The 18837-nt window shown below is 44.6% G+C and overlaps 1 protein-coding gene across 7 annotated transcripts in view; it reads left to right on the top strand.

Moving 5' to 3' along the window:
* Window positions 1-456: 456 nt before the first annotated feature.
* Window positions 457-18837, top strand: part of LOC130198197 (rho GTPase-activating protein 12-like) — a 46139-nt gene continuing 27758 nt past the window's right edge. For all 7 annotated transcript variants that reach the window (XM_056421345.1, XM_056421343.1, XM_056421342.1 and 4 more), the window contains exons 1-2: window positions 457-547; window positions 6847-7558. In XM_056421345.1, coding sequence (XP_056277320.1) covers window positions 6899-7558 — 660 coding nt within the window. In that variant the 5' untranslated portion in view covers window positions 457-547; window positions 6847-6898. The remainder of the gene's footprint in view (window positions 548-6846; window positions 7559-18837) is intronic.

The following is an 18837-nucleotide window of genomic DNA, read 5'->3' as shown; positions in this document are numbered from 1 at the left end:
TGGAGTACAACATTAGACAAGAGCTCTCACTCTGCACGGAGACCCACTCCGAATATGGAGACACTTTTTAATAAACTAATGAAAACGCTTCTTAAAAAAAACAGCTAAATGACCGCCACTAACTGTTTTTACGAGTATATAATAGAGTTAGAAACATTAAAATAATCTCGTTTAAAATATTGAAGTCCGATCGTGCTTTTGTAACGGCAAAGTTTACACGCACGCAAACGGGCCTTTATACGTGAGTCAAGAGTGACGCGCCTGTCACAATAGACGATCTTTGCTCCAAAGGTAGTTGCCAAAGTTGCCGCGGGGCCACGGGAGCGAGCGCTGCTGCGGATTAACGCCGGCCGGGAGAAGGAGCAGGACGCACGGGCACCGGACGAGCAGCGGCGCGGCGGACACGGCGGCCGGTCGACGGGGAAAGTTAACGGGGGATTGTATCTCTAAATCACACACGGGCGCATTTTTGGAGTTTATTGAATTGCCCCCCGCCCCACCCCCTCTCCTCTCCGCTCCGCGGAGTGTCTCGCGCCTGTCGAAGAAGGTACGTGAAGGTGCGGGTGTTTTGGGACACCGAGGAATGTTGAGCAAGTGAGCTAATTAAGCTAGTTAGCCAACGCTAGCTCCCTGTAAACCAAGTTAAGATCCCGGAACGTGAATACAACTATCAATCTAACACCCCGGAACGTGAATACGAGACTTTTACATTCCCCTAGAAAGTGAATAAAAGTACTTTTATCTGTATTTTAAGTTGAGAGGAAACTGCGCGAACACCAGGAACTGTACGTTGAAGTAATCCCCCGCAGGAATACTAGCTAAGGTGTGTCTTTAAAACCTCCATATAACTCGCTCGCGCCCTCGGGTTTCACGTCGTTTTACATTCGTTGTGTCCATAAAGCTCCGCGATGGCCGTCGGCTGTCAGCAGCCAGAGGAGCTGTCAGCCACCTGGCAGGTGACAGGGCGCCATTGTGGCCCGAAGAACAACCAGCGTGGGAAACAACTCATGGACATTCAGTCGATTTAACTTTTTGGGTGGTTTTGGAAATGAGTATATAAATCACAGTAGAGCCCATGTATCAGGCAACTAGTGCTTTTTGTTATTGTGATTTTTGTTGTTGTTTTTAGTTGTAAATTAAAATAAGCAATAAGAAGAATATCACCATATATTGAGAGTTGCAACTCTAAATTATGAATACTTGAATTATACATACAGTGTATTGTAATAAATGTCAGGGGAAACTTAAGCATTTATGAACTGGAAATAGGTTATATTTCTGAATATATATATTAATATTATTTTCCACTTGGTAAAAGTGGAAAATAATATTAATATATATTTTCAGTTATTTCCAAGTACAACAAATAAAAAGATTAACATTTATATATATATATATATATGTGTATATAATATATATAGATATGTGTGTATATATGTGTGTATATATATATATATATAATATATATCCTGGCCAAGAAGTAGTCCGGCTAATAATCCCCCCTAAAACTATGAATTTTGTTTTTAATATTTTCAGTCCAGGCTAAACAACCGAGATGTAAAATGTTCTGCATGTTATGGGCATATACTTTATTTTAATAAAGGATAACTTTATTACCTATTTCTGCTTGGCTTTAATCCGCTAGCCGGTAGCGGCATAGCTTCACATTTAGTGTGAGAATATAAATAAAAAGTAGTTTGTGTCACAAAATAAACCTGGGTCATATTTACTGTCCATTAATAGAAAACCGTAAAGCAAACATTTATAAAGTTATCATAGTTGTTATAAATAGTAGTTCCCATATATCAGGCAAAATACACCACACATTGAGCATTTAGTGCTTTTTGTTATTGTGAATTTGTTTTAGTTGTAAATTAAAATAAGCAAAATATCACCATATATTGTGAGTTGCAACTCTAAATTCTGAATGGCAATGAATCCCAGCATCGTGTGTATTCTCCCTCACGTAGTTGTGAATTAAATGTCTTGATTTCTTATTCTTTTTTTGTTGTAAAATAAATAAATAGATTTCTTCCTACCATGAGCTTTGAAAAGGGAAATCCAGAATATTGTCAGATGCAACTCTAAATGAACCTAGATGAGAACGATCTGATCGTCTTCTTTCACGTTGTTGTGATGCCACCTCTTGGTTTATTTACCTGTAGATATGAGACCTGATGTCACGTTGAATACAGTTCGTCTCCCCCCCCCCACTATGACGGTGACCTACCGGCTCCAGACACGGCCACTTCTTATTCGACTCCGTTCGCCCACATGCAGGGAGCTGCAGCTGCGTGGCAGATCGTGGTTTTGCAGGGGACCTTGGGGATTTGAGTCGGGCCTAAGTGGGACAGCCTGTGCTAGTTTCCAGGCGGTGTCAAGGCCGACGTGGACCTATATTTGGTGTGGCCTGGTGTGAAGGTCGCAGAGCGGTTCTCGACGCTCTCCGCTAGTCACAGCTGATACGAATTGTGACTTCAGATTTCCCTGTTTTTCAAAAGGTTTCGGGTTGACCCACAATCCCAGAAAAGACCTTCTCTTTCTCTCGTGAGACACGCTGATGGATTTCTTTTCATTTGATGTCTGTCTAAACCTTGTGGGATGAAGATGGATTTGTTTAGGCTTAACCCTCTTTCCTTCAAATGAAATAACATCTTATATCCTGGGGGCCAATTCAAACCCAACAATTTAAACCTCCAGAAAATTATGAATATTATTATTATTATTATTATTATTATCATCTTTATTCAAAAGGGACCATGGTTAAAACATAAATGCCACCATTTGATGCTCTGTACAAGATTGTAGCGACACAGCTAATTATCATCTGTAGTCCTTTGACAGACCATAATAAACATAAAACAATCACAAACGGTACAGGATAAGATGCACTACAACAGTATGTGTGGTAAGAACAACACAAAATGCACACAATGCGAAGCTACAGCACATTCAAACTAAGTGATGCATACTATTAAAAGTAAGTCATAAAAACAATGACAGTAAGTAATACGAGGCATAATAACTTAGCATGATGAGTGCAGTGCTGACCAGTTAAAGTGTCGGGTAGTTTGTTTGTTGGTTGAGCTAAATAGCCGTTTAAATAGTAACGCGTGTTCTGGTCGGGTCCAGTTGAGCCCTGCAGCAAGGACACATTGAGAAGAGTTTAAAGTTAATAAATCATCCAAAAACAACCAAAACAAATGAGTGTAAAATGTTAATATCTCTCATAGAATCTACCTCAAAGAACACCGATGGGTCCGAGTCGTGTCCAGGACATGGATCACGTCAGGTTCATTTCATGGTTGTCCAGTTGTTCCCTTTAAATTCGGAAGTCATGAAATATGAAGCAAAAAAAAGATGTCATATATTTAGAGACGGTCCAAGTTGATAGCAGGAGGGTTACATCCGTGAACACTAACCCCCCCCCCCCCCCCAGCTAACCTCATTGCCATCGCATTGAATGAAGGCGCTCCCTCTGATTTTGTCTGATTTCTGCTGTCTTCAATTTAATTGTTGCTTTTTAGAGTTTGTACGTTGCATGAGATTAGTTTTTTCCCAGCTGTCAGACTGGTTTGTGATTTCCCCAAAAGCCTAAATCCGGATTAAGTGAAGGGGAAATGTTGCTCAAAGAAGGCAGTTGACTTGTTGCCTGTCCCAAAGTGTCCCAGCTTTTCTAGTGACGAGTTCTACCTCCAGTTCAGAGCCGCTGACGACGGACACTTCGCTGTTGAAGGTGGAGAAAGTCGCTCAGTTATTTCACTCAGAACTGGAGGACCAACGTGACTCTGGGCTGACCGCAGACTCTTCATCTGTGGGCGTCTCAATTTGTTACGTTCATTTACGCAGTTTGATTTAAAAGAATAAACATCTCTATACATATTTATTGTTTTAATCAAACTATTGTCATTCATTTGTGTCATTTCTAAGGTATATACTCGTGCGTACACGGAGATTTCAGGTTTCACAAAATGTTTGGTTCTAGAAATTCTGTTTAAAGTTCTAGAAAGGTCCTGGACATCCACGGGTCAGCATGTCTGAACCCGCCGCCCAGCGCTGCACGAGTCCAGTTTATTTATTTGTATTTACTCGCCCGCTGTGTGTTGATACTGTTGGCTGTGAATTGGCTTCGGAGGCCGGGGTTCGGTTTCGTTTTGGCCAACGGACCAATGGATGCGTCCCGTTGGCCCGGCGAGGTAATCCAGGATGATGTAATCCCTGCAGTGATAATACCAGGGTTAATCCGGGCCTGTAATCACACACAGATGTTTATTAAACTGCTGCTAGAGGTACAGAGACGAGGGCGAGGCGTTTCCTGTTGGATGTCGGCTCCCGCCCCACGTTAGCTGCTCGCTCCTCCAGGCCCAATAAACCGTGAAGCTGCTCCCCAAATAGAGCCGTCGGGATTCTGTCCATCTCCCTGACTGACGGCGACTTGGCAACCGAGGTTATTTGTTGCGCGGTTGGTTCGGCGCCCAGTCGGCCGCGTGGGCGTCGTGGGCCGAGGCGCCGAGAGGTGCCGCACTCCGGATTTAACCGTCAGAATCACAGTCTGGGTTTTTAAGTTCTCATTCGTGCAAAGGGAATAAAGTCGTCCGCGAATCTGAGAGACGAGTTCCCAGTTCATCGCGATCCCTCCTCGGCGTTGGGAAGGTTGGTTTACGGCGGTTAATGGTAGTCTACTGCGGTTTACTTCGGTTTATGGCGGTTTGCAGCAGTTTGCGCCGGTTTATGGCGGTTTATTTCGGTTAACGGCGGTTTACTGCGGTTTATGGGGGTTTGCTGTAGTTTACTTCGGTTTGCAGCAGTTTACGGCGGTTTTGATGTAACTGTCTGGGTTGTTGCTGGTGGACATTAATTAGAACCTGGTATATTTTGTTCTGGATGCCTTTTGTGGATATTAGAATCCTTGAAGAAGGCCACAGTTTGCCCAACACACCACATGTGTTTCTAACTTCTCGGACAACGGGCAGCGCTTTGTTCTCCCGTTTCCTCGAGGCGTGTGAAAGTCCTCGCTATTAAAACAACACGTGTAATGAGGAAAGTGTAACCGCAGTGACACGGACACTTTGGCCTCAGGAATGAACGTTTTAAAAGACGACGACCCCTCGGGGCGACGCCCCTAAACATGGACCCACGCGATCGGCGGGTCGATTCCCTGCCCCGCCAGCTGCCATGTGCCCTTGGGCAAGACCCTTGACCCCAAACATTCTGCCACAGCTGTGACGACAGGGTGAATGTTGGTCAGGACCGATGGGCGGCTGCAGCTCAGTGGGGTCAGGGGGTCGTCCTGCAACCCCAAGGTCGTCGGTTCGATCCCCGCTTGAAGTCAAAGTGTCCATGAGCAAGGCACTGAACTCCCCGGGCGCCTCACTGCAGCCCACTGCTCCTTAATAATAATATCCTTAATGAATAACTAAGGATGGTTCTCTGTGCAATGACAATAGAGTGGCTCCTCCCCTCAGCGTATGAGTGGGTGAACTTAGTGTCATGATGTCGTCTTAAAGGGCCGTAAAGCCATAAAGATCAAAGTCTGGCCATAAAAGTGAGTTTCGCTGCTCCGCAATGTTTCTCCATAACCGGCTCTGGATCCGTGAAGCCCAACGGGTCGCGTGAGGGTCTGCGGAGCCGGGCGGAGGGTTGTCGTGGCGACGCTGTGACTCCGACTCACCGCCGAGCTCGCCCAATCAGAGCGAGGCACAGGAGAGATACTCTGAGCCCTCAGAGCTCAACAGAGAAAGGAATGTCCCCTTTTACCAATGTGGAAGGATGTCCCTGCCGAGGGCCCGGGGCCCCGTGTGTCACAAGGGCCTCACTGTATTATTATTATGAAACTCAAGTTCAACCCTTGAAGTTCTCCCTGTGGAGAAGACGGCGACTCCGTTACGGGCGTCTTGGTGCCGCCGCCGGTTGAGTTATGAGCATTTTTAAAATAACTTTTAAAATGCTCTTCTAAGCACAGCTTGCTCAGGGTGTGCTGGGCTCCACCTCGTGTTGCAACCGTGTGTGTGTGTGTGTGTGTGTGTGTGTGTGTGAGACACGTGACTGCATGAGGTAACGATGTGTGTGATTTGACTAATCTGTCCAGTTATTTAACTTTTTACATTACATTTACAACCTTTCTGAACACTCCCATTGTTTCACGTAATTCACTCGCAGCATAAGTACGGGGTTCGTACGCTCATGGAAAACCTGGAAAAGTCATGGCATTTTAAAATGGTCATTTCCAGGCCTGGAAAAGTCACGGGAAAAAAATTAAATCGTAAAAGTCATGTAAATGTTGTTATATTCACATGTTCATTTACGCCGAGTTTGAAATCATTAATATGAACAGATGGATTTGCACATAAAGAATACACATTTATATATGTGTTTAAAGGAATAAACATGAATAGAAATGTTTATTCTTTTAATCAAACTATTGTCTCATTCATTTGTTTTATTTAAGGTAAACTGTATGCTTTGGAATTCTCATTTTTTAAATGCAAAATTCTCTAAATTGTTCAAGTTTTACCGAGATTTCAGTTTGGTCCTGGACATTTGGTTTAAAGTCCTGGAAAAGTCCTGGGAATCCACTGGTCAAAATGTGTAAGAACCCTGTAAGTAAAGGACAACAAAAATAAGAGATATAAATGATATAATACGAGAGGCAAAGCATTCAGACGTAGAGGATATATCAGGTACCAAATATTCAAGGGATGGACTATATGATGAAAATCTACCAATTCTATCCGTCTGTTCCGCTCTTCAACGAGTCACCGGTTGAATGTGAAGGCAACGCCTCTTCAAAGTGTTGATGACATCACGCCTGAGGAACACGACATGTCAATGTGTTTCCTCCTCCAGCTCCACCATGTGGTGAGCGTCCTCCTGAGCTGGTGGACGGTCGCGAGGCGCCATGGCGGAGCTGCCCATCGCCCCGGGCGACGTCTACATCGAGGTGGAGTACGACTACGAGTACAAGGCCAAGGACCGCACCATCACCATCCAGCAGGGGGAGTGCTACATGCTGGTGAAGAAGTCCAACGGCGACTGGTGGCAGGTGAGGAAGGAGGAGGGCGCCAAGGCCTTCTACGTGCCGGCGCAGTACGTCCGCGAGGTGCGCAAAGCCCTCATGCCGCCGCCCAAAGCCCTCCATCATCACGCCGCCGCCGACGTCCTCTGGGTCAAGCCCACCAGCCTGGACCTGGGTCTCCACGGCCGGTCCACGGAGAACCTCCACCAACACGAGGCCCGCCGGTCGTCCTCGGGTCACCCCAGCCCCCCCCCCGCCCCCCGCAGGGACAGCAACCCCCGCCAGCCGCCGCCCGCCAGTCCCACCGCCGACCACGACCGAGCGCTGGCGGACATCCTCGTCCGCGCCGGGGCGGCCCCGCCCCCTCACAAAGGGGGGTCCGGCACCCTGCCGCACGCCCGGGCGCGGTCCCCGGACTTGGAGCGAGCGCCGCTGGACGTGGACGACCGCGCCCACCGCTGCGACTCGGCCGGCGAGGAGAGGCGCACCAACGACTCCGAGTCGGGGGACGAGCTGAGCGGCAGCTCCACCGAACAGCTCCAGGTAACGCCACGCACGACATCGTCTTCTACCAGACCACCTTTACAGAACGGCTGCTTTGAAAGGCGCCGGACTTTCAACATGCGAGCAATGAGGACGGTTTCTTTTTAAAGTGGCGTCCGCATTCACTGTGAGGACCAATAATAAGTCGTGAAGCCGGAGGAGCTGAGGATCACGGCGTGTTCCTATTCCCACGTCTCAGTTCTCCTGTCTTCTTTCTGAGGGTTTAATTCCATAGAGATTGGCTGAGGTCAGTCGACCTCTTCAAGGCTCAATGTTTTTTATTTGCCATCTGTCCCGAGACCAACGGTCCAGACACATAGGAATTATTTTTGCAGGGCTCTCCGAGTCAACAGAGGTACAAAAACAAACACACTATAAGAACTAGAACGGGCACTCGGTAGAGCGCATACCTTCGCATTTCACAAGATTGGACATTGAATTATGAACATTTTGGCATTAGTTGCATGCCAATTGGATATAAATGTACCGTCCTATGGTAAAAAGAAGATTTTGACCTTTTCATGACCTTGACCTTTGAACCGATCGATCCCAAAATCTAATCAAATGGTCCCCGGATGATAACCAATTGTCCCACCAAATTTCATTCGGTTTAATACACTTTGTGTTATGCAAGTAACATGCATACAAATAAATATATAAATAAATAAATACACGCCGATCATAGCATAACCTTCCGCAGGTAATAATAATAATAACAGTAATAATAGAAATATAACAAATATATAAAAAAAACACTGTACAAAAACACACTGTACATAGTGTGGTCAAAGTATATACAGTATTAAGTACAGGAACAGGTGATCAACATAAAAAAGGAGAGTGCAGAGATAATAAAGAGGTAAGTGTTGTTCATAAAAACAACAGTTTGAGGACGTGGTGTGAGCCGCTGACACGGTCACTATTTTACAAGGTGATCTGCCTTCATCAATGCTTACATTTCACAGAGTAGTAAGTAGAGGCAGTTAAATACAAGTATAAATTTGTTTTACTCCTTTTTTCTGCTTAACAACCAGGTGAGTTATAAACCATGCCTGCTGTCCACTATGAAGGAGGCAAGGTGCAGCTCATTCTTCTCCATCATCCTTTAAAAAAAAAAGAAATATATATATTTACACTTTTCTGTGCAAAATACCCATCCTCACGCTGTTCTTAGCGCATTGACAAAAGAGAGTCCTCTGACCCTCCAGCCGCAGCAGGTTTTCTGTTCCTCTTGTCCACTTCTCTCTGATCTCGGTGACGTAACTCGGTGTGAAGCGTCGTCAGAGGTCATCTGAAAGCCTTTCAAACAAAGTGAGAGTTCCTCCCTTCCCTCCCGGCGGGGGGGAACAGCTCAGAGCGGTCGAACTCGTTCGTCCCAAAGTAAACACGTCGAAAACATTCCGACAAATACGAAGAGGCCAAAGTCTTGTTTGGGTGTTTTTGTTTTTTTCTATCCTGGAAACGTAAAAAGTATTGCTTTGTGGTCGCTTGTTAAGATGTGGATACTGTTGTTTGTCATAATGTTTGATGCCGTGTTGATTTGTCTTCTGTTGACGTGTTAATGAACCGTCTGCTGCGCTCGAGTTCACTCAGAGTGGATCAGGCCTCCCGCCGCCAGGCGAAGCCAGAAGAATGACGACTGTTCTCGGAGTGAAAGGTTTACGAGCTCCACGACAACCTTCTTGTGACATTACGGTACAGGAAGTGATTATTCGGGCTCTCTGATTGGCTACACGGCGACGGATTGATGTTCCACCGGGCGTCCGCGCGTAGACCTCCGAAGCTCGAGGGAGTCAGAACCGGCGCCATTTCCTTTTCTGCAGCGTAATATCCTGAAAAGAATATAATGTATATGTAGTAGAAGTAGAAGACGTAGTAGAAATGGTAGACGAAGTAGAAGAAGTAAAAGAGTTAGTAGAAATACTAGACATAGAAGTAGAAGACATACTAGACGGAGAAGACGTAGTAGAAGTAGAAGACTTAGTAGAAATACTAGACATAGAAGTAGAAGACTTGGGAGACGAAGTAATAGAATACAGAGTAGATGTAGAAGACTGAGAAGTAGTAGAAGTAGACATCGTAGAAATACTAGACGTAGAAGACAAAGTAGTAGAAGACTTGGTAGAAATAGTTGACGAAGTAGTAGAACTAGAAGACGTAATAAAAGTAGTAGAAATACTAGACGTAGAAGACGGAGTAGAAATACTAGACATAGAAGTAGAAGACGAAGTAGAAGTTGCAGTAGTAGAAGACTTGGTAGAAGTAGGAGGAGCCTCAGATGCCGAACCCCGACTCCTCTTCGCTCCCGTCCTGTGGAAACACGCTTTAATCTCTGGTGCTGTTGGAGTGGATGAAGAGATATTTAAAATATCTGGAGCCATTAAATACAAAAAAGACATTGCCAATTGCAACCCGGTGAGCCCGGATCACACCGACGCCTCGCAGAAGAAGATCATCGATGTGTCGGCAGAGCAACACGGCTCTTGATCAGAACAATCCTAATCCAGGTTCAACGAGCTTCAAATGGTGCATTCAATGTCTAACCGAAAAAGCATCCACCTCGTACTTCCTGATTCCCCTCGACGTCCTTCAGGGTCGATCTGCGGCGTCACGCTGGAACCTGAGCGTCTGTTTCCAGGGGCCAAGTCTTTAGAAACGTCCATTAAAGGCTTCATGAGGCTGGAAGCAACCCCAAACAACTGCTGGAGAGTTACCCCCCCCCCTCTCTGAAGCCCCCCCATCCCCCCCACACACACATTGATAGTCACAGTCGATAACCCCCTGCAGACTCCCATCAGGCCTCCAACGACTCAACAGGATGATCGATTGGAGGAAGCACTTCCTAATTTCTTTGATGACCTGCTGTGTGTGTGTGTGTTTGTGTGTGTGTGTCAGGAAGTTGAGTTGACGTCTGTATGTTTTGTTTACACCGTCACACCTTTTGAAAACATGTCATCTCTACATTAATTCGTCGTCCTCCGCACACAGAGGTCTGTAAATCTGACCCTTTTTATTCCTCGTTAATACGTTTTATTATATCACGTGTTGCCGGGTAGAATCTGAACTCACTGCAGGGTTACTTCGATGCTAACTCCTCCCACTGAGGACCCTCGGACGGAAACGACATAAACAACCGGCTCCACTTCGTACAGGATTTAATGAAGTGGATATTCATTGCAGTTTTTATTTTATTTTAAATGGATAAATTAGCCTGCAATTTTTTCCTCTCCTCTAAAGCGGAAAAGCTTCCACGCTGCAATTAAATACCTTGCTCAAGGGCACCCTGATGCAGGCAGAAGGGGAGCAACTTGCACACATACACACACACACACACAGCTTCAGCTCCTTTGCAGTGTTCTTGGTGCTTGTGTAACAGAACGGTGGTTAGGCCGGTACATCTCTCCCTCTTTCTCTCTCTCTCCCTCTGTCTGTCTGTGTCTCTCTCTCTCTCTCTGAATCATAGTCTCTCTCTCGCTTTCATTTTTTTGAAAATCCACTTGAGAAACATTGTATTGATCAAATTAAAGGGTTTGTGTATCTATATATATATATATATGATTCTGATCATATTTATTGGATTCGAGCCCTTGTACATGATGTATTTGTAACGCACATAAAAATGTATAATCTTATACCATCTCGGGATCAGCAGAAAAAAAATCCCAACATCGATTCTCTTTCTTTTTTTAACTAAATCTAAGATCCGCACGCCTCATTTTGTTGAAGTAATTTCTCTTCATGTCTATGAAAGATGTCGTCAGATCGTCACGGAGAACACGAGAAGAACCCAGAAGTGACTGAAACCACACAGAGATGCCTTCAGGGACCTCCAGAACTTAAAGGCTCTTCTTTTCTTATGCCTCGTCATAACATATCAAACTCCTCCCAGAGGCTCAGGGCTGAGGGTGTGAAGTCTAAAACACACCCTGGTGATGAGAGGGGAGGATCCACTCTGCCCTGTAGCACTGCTCTGATTAGAGAGAGAGGGGTGGGGGGGGGGGGGAGGACACACACACACACACACACACACACAGAGTGTCCCTCACTTCATAGAGCTCGTCTTAATCCCCTTGTGTGTGTGTGTTCTCAGCTGGGGCGTCCTGTGTAGTGAGGCGGATCGTGCAGTGTGTATCACTGAGCCCTCTATGCACTCTCGCTCTCTCTTTATGTAAGAACGTGCGAGTGAATAAGAGTTAGAGTGTGTGTGTGTGTGTCGGGCCTCACAGTGACCCGTCAGGGAGGGAGGGAGTTGATGGCCAGAGAGGTTTGCTGTGTTCCCTCTCGGCGGCGCCATGTACCCCGAGGAGACGGTCAGACCCGGATATGTGACTCCAGACCCGGTTTCCCTCGGACGCCCTTTTGATGCCACGCTTGCCTCTTTTCGTGTGTTTTTTTGCCAAGTCGGCGCATCAGAGCGGCGAACGGAGTCCGTCGGAAAAAAAAGGCGATGCGGATTCACCCGAGCCAGCTGGCGTTCCCTCGTCATCTCGTTCACGCACCGGATCACGTGACTTCATCTCTTCCGCCGCCGTCGTGTCTGTCTGCCCTCGGCGGCGCCGCCTGATCGATACCGCCGATCGTCTGAGGTTTGAGGACGGCGCGGGCGACGGCGTAGCCGAGAGGATGCGGAGCACTTTCCGGGCCGCGTTACATAAGTGATGGATACGTAGCGCTTTTGTTTGGACCGCTGCCCGCTGAGGAGAGCTCGGGGCGCTGATGATGATGATGGTGGTGGGGAGGAAGAGGATGAGGCGGGGCGGCATACACGACACATTTTGTGGTATTTATTTCGACTTTTAATGTCTTAACGTATAAATCTACGTTCTGCATCAAGTGTAAACTGCTCAATTTAAAGGTAAATGTCCTTTAAAAAACAAAAATAATAATATTTTTAGGGCTGCAACTAACGATTATTTTGATAATCGATTAATCGGTTGATTATTTTTTCGATTAATCGGATAGAAAAAAACAAAACTGTAATTTTCAACCATTTATTCAAAACAGGGTCCGTACGGTCATGGAAAACCTGGAAAAGTCATGGAATTTTTAAATGGCTATTAGCAGGCCTAGAAAAGTAATTGAAAAAAATAAAATCCCAAAATATTTGGAAAAGTAATGCAAATGTTTTATATTCAAATGTTAATTTACACGGTATATATACGGTATGCTTTGGAATTCTCATTGTTAATTTAAACACTACATCTTCTCACTTTGTCACGTATAGACAGAGTTTTCACAAAATGTTTAATCATGGAAATTTGGTTTAAAGTCATGGAAAGGTCCTGGAGATCAACTGGTCAGCATGGTGATGAACCCTGTTCACTGGTCACCATGGTGATGAACCTGTTCACTGGTCACCATGGTGATGAACCCTGTTCACTGGTCATGTGTATGAACCCGTCATAAACAGACTGACAGCGCTTTACTCTCCTGAGTTGGCTATGGGTTAAACGCCTCATACGGTGAGGGGGTGGGGCTTATCTCCGTCGCCTTTCTCCGTGGACAAATATTTTCCGCCATCCGCCACGGAATAAATAACCACGTTTTCTACGTTATACTCTTGTGGAAATGCCACACACGTCGTGACATGTAGCGCCCTGGTGTCTGGGTTCATAACGTCACCCGGAGGCGCACTCAGCTCCGTGAATGTCTCCGACTACGTGAATGACTTCCGCATCCAGCGCCACGTGAGCAGCAGCAGCCAATTAGATTCATCAACAGCGGAGCAGCTCAGCGCTGATTGGCTCTCACAACGCAGCGTTCCGTCTCTCCCTCCGCTCGGCTCTTGTTTCTCCTGCGCCGCTCTGCGCTCAAATCTACTTTGTTTACACTCCGTGACTTATTGAGCCCCGTAATAATCGCACGACACAACGAATCGATAATGAAATTCGTTGCCAACTATTTTAATAATCGATTTTTATCGATTTTATCGATTTGTTGTTGCAGCCCTAAATATTTTGTTTCGTCATTTTGCGAAAAGCCATTTTTTATCTTTTTAAATTTAAATCCACAATCTTCACATTGGCGTCGTTCCGAGTGTTGTGCAAAAACAAGGAAAAGCACTTATTGCCCTTTTTCATAAGATCATATTTTCCCGTAAACATGACCTGGTTTTTCATTACGTGAAGAGGAAGATGAAGAAGCTCCTCCCTCCGTGTAATGAGGTGAAGCGCCTCCATGTGGGTCGGAGCAGCCACTAAACGACGGACTTGGCAGTGTATAATCTCGCGGCCCTTTATAAATAAAGGTTTCCCTCGGGGCCACGCCCGTGTGGACGCTCCTCTCCCTTTCAAGAGGAGCGTCTCTGTGCGACCTTTGACCCCCGTGAAGATCACAGATTATTAACCAATGAATAAAATATATAAAAAAGGACCATTCCATGTTTTGCCATACCGTATAGTTAAAATAACAACTAAGCCCCGCCCCTTTTCGCTCTCTACTGTTATGTGTTGACGTGCTGCGGCTGTTCAAAAGGTATTATTGTTATGTAACGCACATTACAGCCGACTTAAAAAAAATAAAAAATTCTAATTCTAATAAAAAAAATAATAGCAACAATAATTTGAGTTTTAAAATAAGTTAGGAAATGTATAAAATCCAATTACAAGTTTCAGAATAACGTATAGAAACTACGCTGAATAAAAAAAGAAGTTAGAGTGAATATAGAGAAATAATAGAACGCAAAATAAAATGTCTAAATATTATAATTCCATACAAATATTACATTGAAAGTGTAAAAATAGATTGAGTTATAGAAACTGTGAAATAATAGGAAATAATTAATGTAAGATATATATATATATATATATAAAATGTAATTAATTTAATTTATACTTTTTCTTACATTAATTATATATATATAAATATATATGTACATAAATGCATGTTTACTTTAACTTTGAATTGGGGGGGGGGGGGATCTACTTTCTCCCCAGAGCTTCCACTGAGTTTCTTTTGGGCGTCACCAGTTAGGTTATAAACCTTTCAGGTTACATAATATCGCCCAGCGCTGGTTCTGTGTTACAATCCGGGCAAAGGTCCCCGGATAAAGAAACCAGTGCGTGGTGGTAATATGAACTGGTGGGGGATCAATGGCGGCCGTTGATCCCAGATTAAGCTTTGTTCTACTTCTGCTGGCTGTGACTCACGGTGTACAAGTACAACGTACACGATGCATCCACATCTCAGAGAAATGTGTCATTGTTTATGTTTTAAGAGGCATATATGAGACCAAAAAAAACACGGCAATCTGGTTTCTACAAGCACGCGATTATCCACCTGGCGTCATGTGGACGTCTCTGTAAATAGCATTCATATGTGGACATCTCTATAAATATTGTTCATATGTGGACATCTCTTAAAATAATGTTCATATGTGGATATCTCTAAAAAATAACATTCATATGTGGACGTCTCTGTAAATAACGTTCATATGTGGACATCTCTAAAAAATAACATTCATATGTGGACGTCTCTGTGAATAACGTTCATATGTGGACATCTCTGTGAATAACGTTCATATGTGGACATCTCTGTGAATAACGTTCATATGTGGACATCTCTATAAATATTGTTCATATGTGGACATCTCTTAAAATAACCTTCATATGTGGACATCTCTAAAAAATAACATTCATATGTGGACATCTCTGTAAATAACGTTCATATGTGGACATCTCTAAAAATAACGTTCATATGTGGACATTTCTGTAAATAACGTTCATATGTGGACATCTCTAAAAATAACGTTCATATGTGGACATCTCTAAAAAATATTGTTCATATGTGGACATCTCTTAAAATAACCTTCATATGTGGACATCTCTAAAAAATAACATTCATATGTGGACATCTCTGTAAATAACGTTCATATGTGGACATCTCTAAAAATAACGTTCATATGTGGACATTTCTGTAAATAACGTTCATATGTGGACATCTCTAAAAATAACGTTCATATGTGGACATTTCTGTAAATAACGTTCATATGTGGACATCTCTAAAAATAACGTTCATATGTGGACATCTCTAAAAAATAATGTTCATATGTGGACATCTCTGTGAATAACGTTCATATGTGGACGTCTCTGTGAATAACGTTCATATGTGGACATCTCTGTGAATTACGTCCATATGTGGACATCTCTGTGAATTACGTTCATATGTGGACATCTCTGTGAATTACGTTCATATGTGGACATCTCTGTGAATAACGTTCATATGTGGACATCTCTGTGAATTACGTTCATATGTGGACATCTCTGTGAATTACGTTCATATGTGGACATCTCTGTGAATAACGTTCATATGTGGACGTCTCTGTGAATAACGTTCATATGTGGACGTCTCTGAATTACGTTCATATGTGGACGTCTCTGTGAATAACGTTCATATGTGGATGTCTCTGTGAATAACGTTCATATGTGGACGTCTCTGTGAATAACGTTCATATGTGGACGTCTCTGAATTACGTTCATATGTGGACGTCTCTGTGAATAACGTTCATATGTGGACATCTCTGTGAATAACGTTCATATGTGGACGTCTCTGTGAATAACGTTCATATGTGGACGTCTCTGTGAATAACGTTCATATGTGGACGTCTCTGAATTACGTTCATATGTGGACGTCTCTGTGAATAACGTTCATATGTGGACGTCTCTGTGAATAACGTTCATATGTGGACGTCTCTGTGAATAACGTTCATATGTGGATGTCTCGGTAGAAACCTAAATGTAAACTGGTGCAGAAACAAACAAATAATCCCGTTTCTCCGTAGCTCACGGTTTCCTTATTCTCAATTCAATCCCAAATGATCCCAGACGTGTTTCGGCGAGTGAAAGAAGTCTCTGGCTGCGCGGCGACGAGTTCGAACCCGGCTGCGCGGCTTCCGGTCGGGCGGACCTGCCGAGTCACGCAGGGGGAAGGTGAGCTGCGCCCTGCCGCCTGCAGGATAAGAAAAGATCCTTCACTTCCTGTTCGTGCCTCTGGGATAATTCCATTTCAGATTGGGAGATTATTCCGCTGGTTCCCCTTTGTCCTAACGCCGCCGACCGCTCTTCTGAACCCCCCGGTCCGTATCCCTCCCCTCAGTCACAATGTGCTTTTGTAGTCACGTGTAAAATGGGAGCGTGATCCCACTCTGGTTAAACCGGTTTTTTTGTGCCTCGGTCCGGTCCTCGCACATTTTTCTCGCTGCAAGTGAACGCACCTTAACTGAAAAGACATACATTTTTTAAATCTTTGAATCAAACTATTGTCTCATTCGTTGGTTTCATTTAAGGTTATGAACTTTATGCTTTGGAATTCTCTTTGTTGGTTTAAATACGACATCTTCTCACTTTTTGGTGATGGGAATTTGGTTGAAAGTCGTGTAAGTCCACTGGTCACCATGTGGATGAACCTGTTCATTGGTCATGAGGATGAACCTGTTCATTGGTCATGTGGATGAACCCTGTTCATTCGTCATGTGGATGAACCTGTTCATTGGTCATGTGGATGAACCTGTTCATTGGTCGTGTGGATGAACCTGTTCATTGGTCGTGTGGATCAACCTGTTCATTGGTCATGTGGATGAACCTGTTCATTGGTCATGAGGATGAACGTGTTCATTGGTCGTGTGGATGAACCTGTTCATTGGTCGTGTGGATCAACCTGTTCATTGGTCATGTGGATGAACCCTGTTCATTCGTCATGTGGATGAACCTGTTCATTGGTCATGAGGATGAACCTGTTCATTGGTCATGTGGATGAACCCTGTTCATTCGTCATGTGGATGAACCTGTTCATTGGTCATGTGGATGAACCTGTTCATTGGTCATGAGGATGAACCTGTTCATTCGTCATGTGGATGAACCTGTTCATTGGTCATGTGGATGAACCTGTTCATTGGTCATGTGGATGAACCCTGTTCATTGGTCGTGTGGATGAACCTGTTCATTGGTCGTGTGGATCAACCTGTTCATTGGTCATGTGGATGAACCTGTTCATTGGTCATGTGGATGAACCCTGTTCATTCGTCATGTGGATGAACCTGTTCATTGGTCATGTGGATGAACCCTGTTAATTCGTCATGTGGATGAACCTGTTCATTGGTCACCATGTGGATGAACATGTTCATTGGTCATGTGGATGAACCCTGTTCATTCGTCATGTGGATGAACCTGTTCATTGGTCATGTGGATGAACCCTGTTAATTCGTCATGTGGATGAACCCTGTTCATTGGTCATGTGGATGAACCCTGTTCATTGGTCATGAGGATGAACCTGTTCATTGGTCGTGTGGATGAACCTGTTCATTGGTCGTGTGGATCAACCTGTTCATTGGTCATGTGGATGAACCTGTTCATTGGTCATGTGGATGAACCCTGTTCATTCGTCATGTGGATGAACCTGTTCATTGGTCATGTGGATGAACCCTGTTCATTCGTCATGTGGATGAACCCTGTTCATTCGTCATGTGGATGAACCTGTTCATTGGTCATGAGGATGAACCTGTTCATTGGTCATGTGGATGAACCTGTTCATTGGTCGTGTGGATGAACCCTGTTCATTCGTCGTGTGGATGAACCTGTTCATTGGTCATGTGGATGAACCCTGTTCATTCGTCATGTGGATGAACCTGTTCATTGGTCGTGAGGATGACCCTGTTCATTGGTCATGTGGATGAACCCTGTTCATTGGTCATGTGGATGAACCCTGTTCATTCGTCATGTGGATGAACCTGTTCATTGGTCGTGAGGATGAACCTGTTCATTGGTCATGAGGATGAACCCTGTATATAATGTAATGCAGTAAATGGATCAGCGATGTGTTGAGGCTCAACTCTTTTCATCAGAACCAATATTTGCCAACCCCCAAAATAACCCAATGTGAGTGAATAGTTCTGGCCTCCAGACTTGTGATAACCAGGTGATAACCAGGTGTTGATCAACTTCCTGGCTGCAGCCGAGCGGCCCATTACGGATCGTTAGACATTCCAGGTGTCACTCTCACCTCCCCGTTACAGTACGATGGAGATGACCGCTTGTCGACGATCTTGTGGTCGCCACGTTCCCAAGACGCGGGAATTAAATCCGCCGGCTCCGACTTTCTCGTGAAAAGATTACGCAACGACGTCACCGCGGCAACATAAACACACGGGGGATTGTACCCTAACCCTGAAAACACTTGCGGAGTAATGAACGGCTTCTGGAACAGACTAAACATTCAGGAACAGGCCGTGGCAACTCAGCTTTGTTGTTGCCCTTCAGGAGAGAGAGAGAGAGAGATGGGGAACA

Source organism: Pseudoliparis swirei, chromosome 8, assembly GCF_029220125.1.
Source record: "Pseudoliparis swirei isolate HS2019 ecotype Mariana Trench chromosome 8, NWPU_hadal_v1, whole genome shotgun sequence".
NCBI lineage: Eukaryota > Metazoa > Chordata > Actinopteri > Perciformes > Liparidae > Pseudoliparis > Pseudoliparis swirei.
This window is presented reverse-complemented; position numbering and strand designations above follow the sequence as displayed.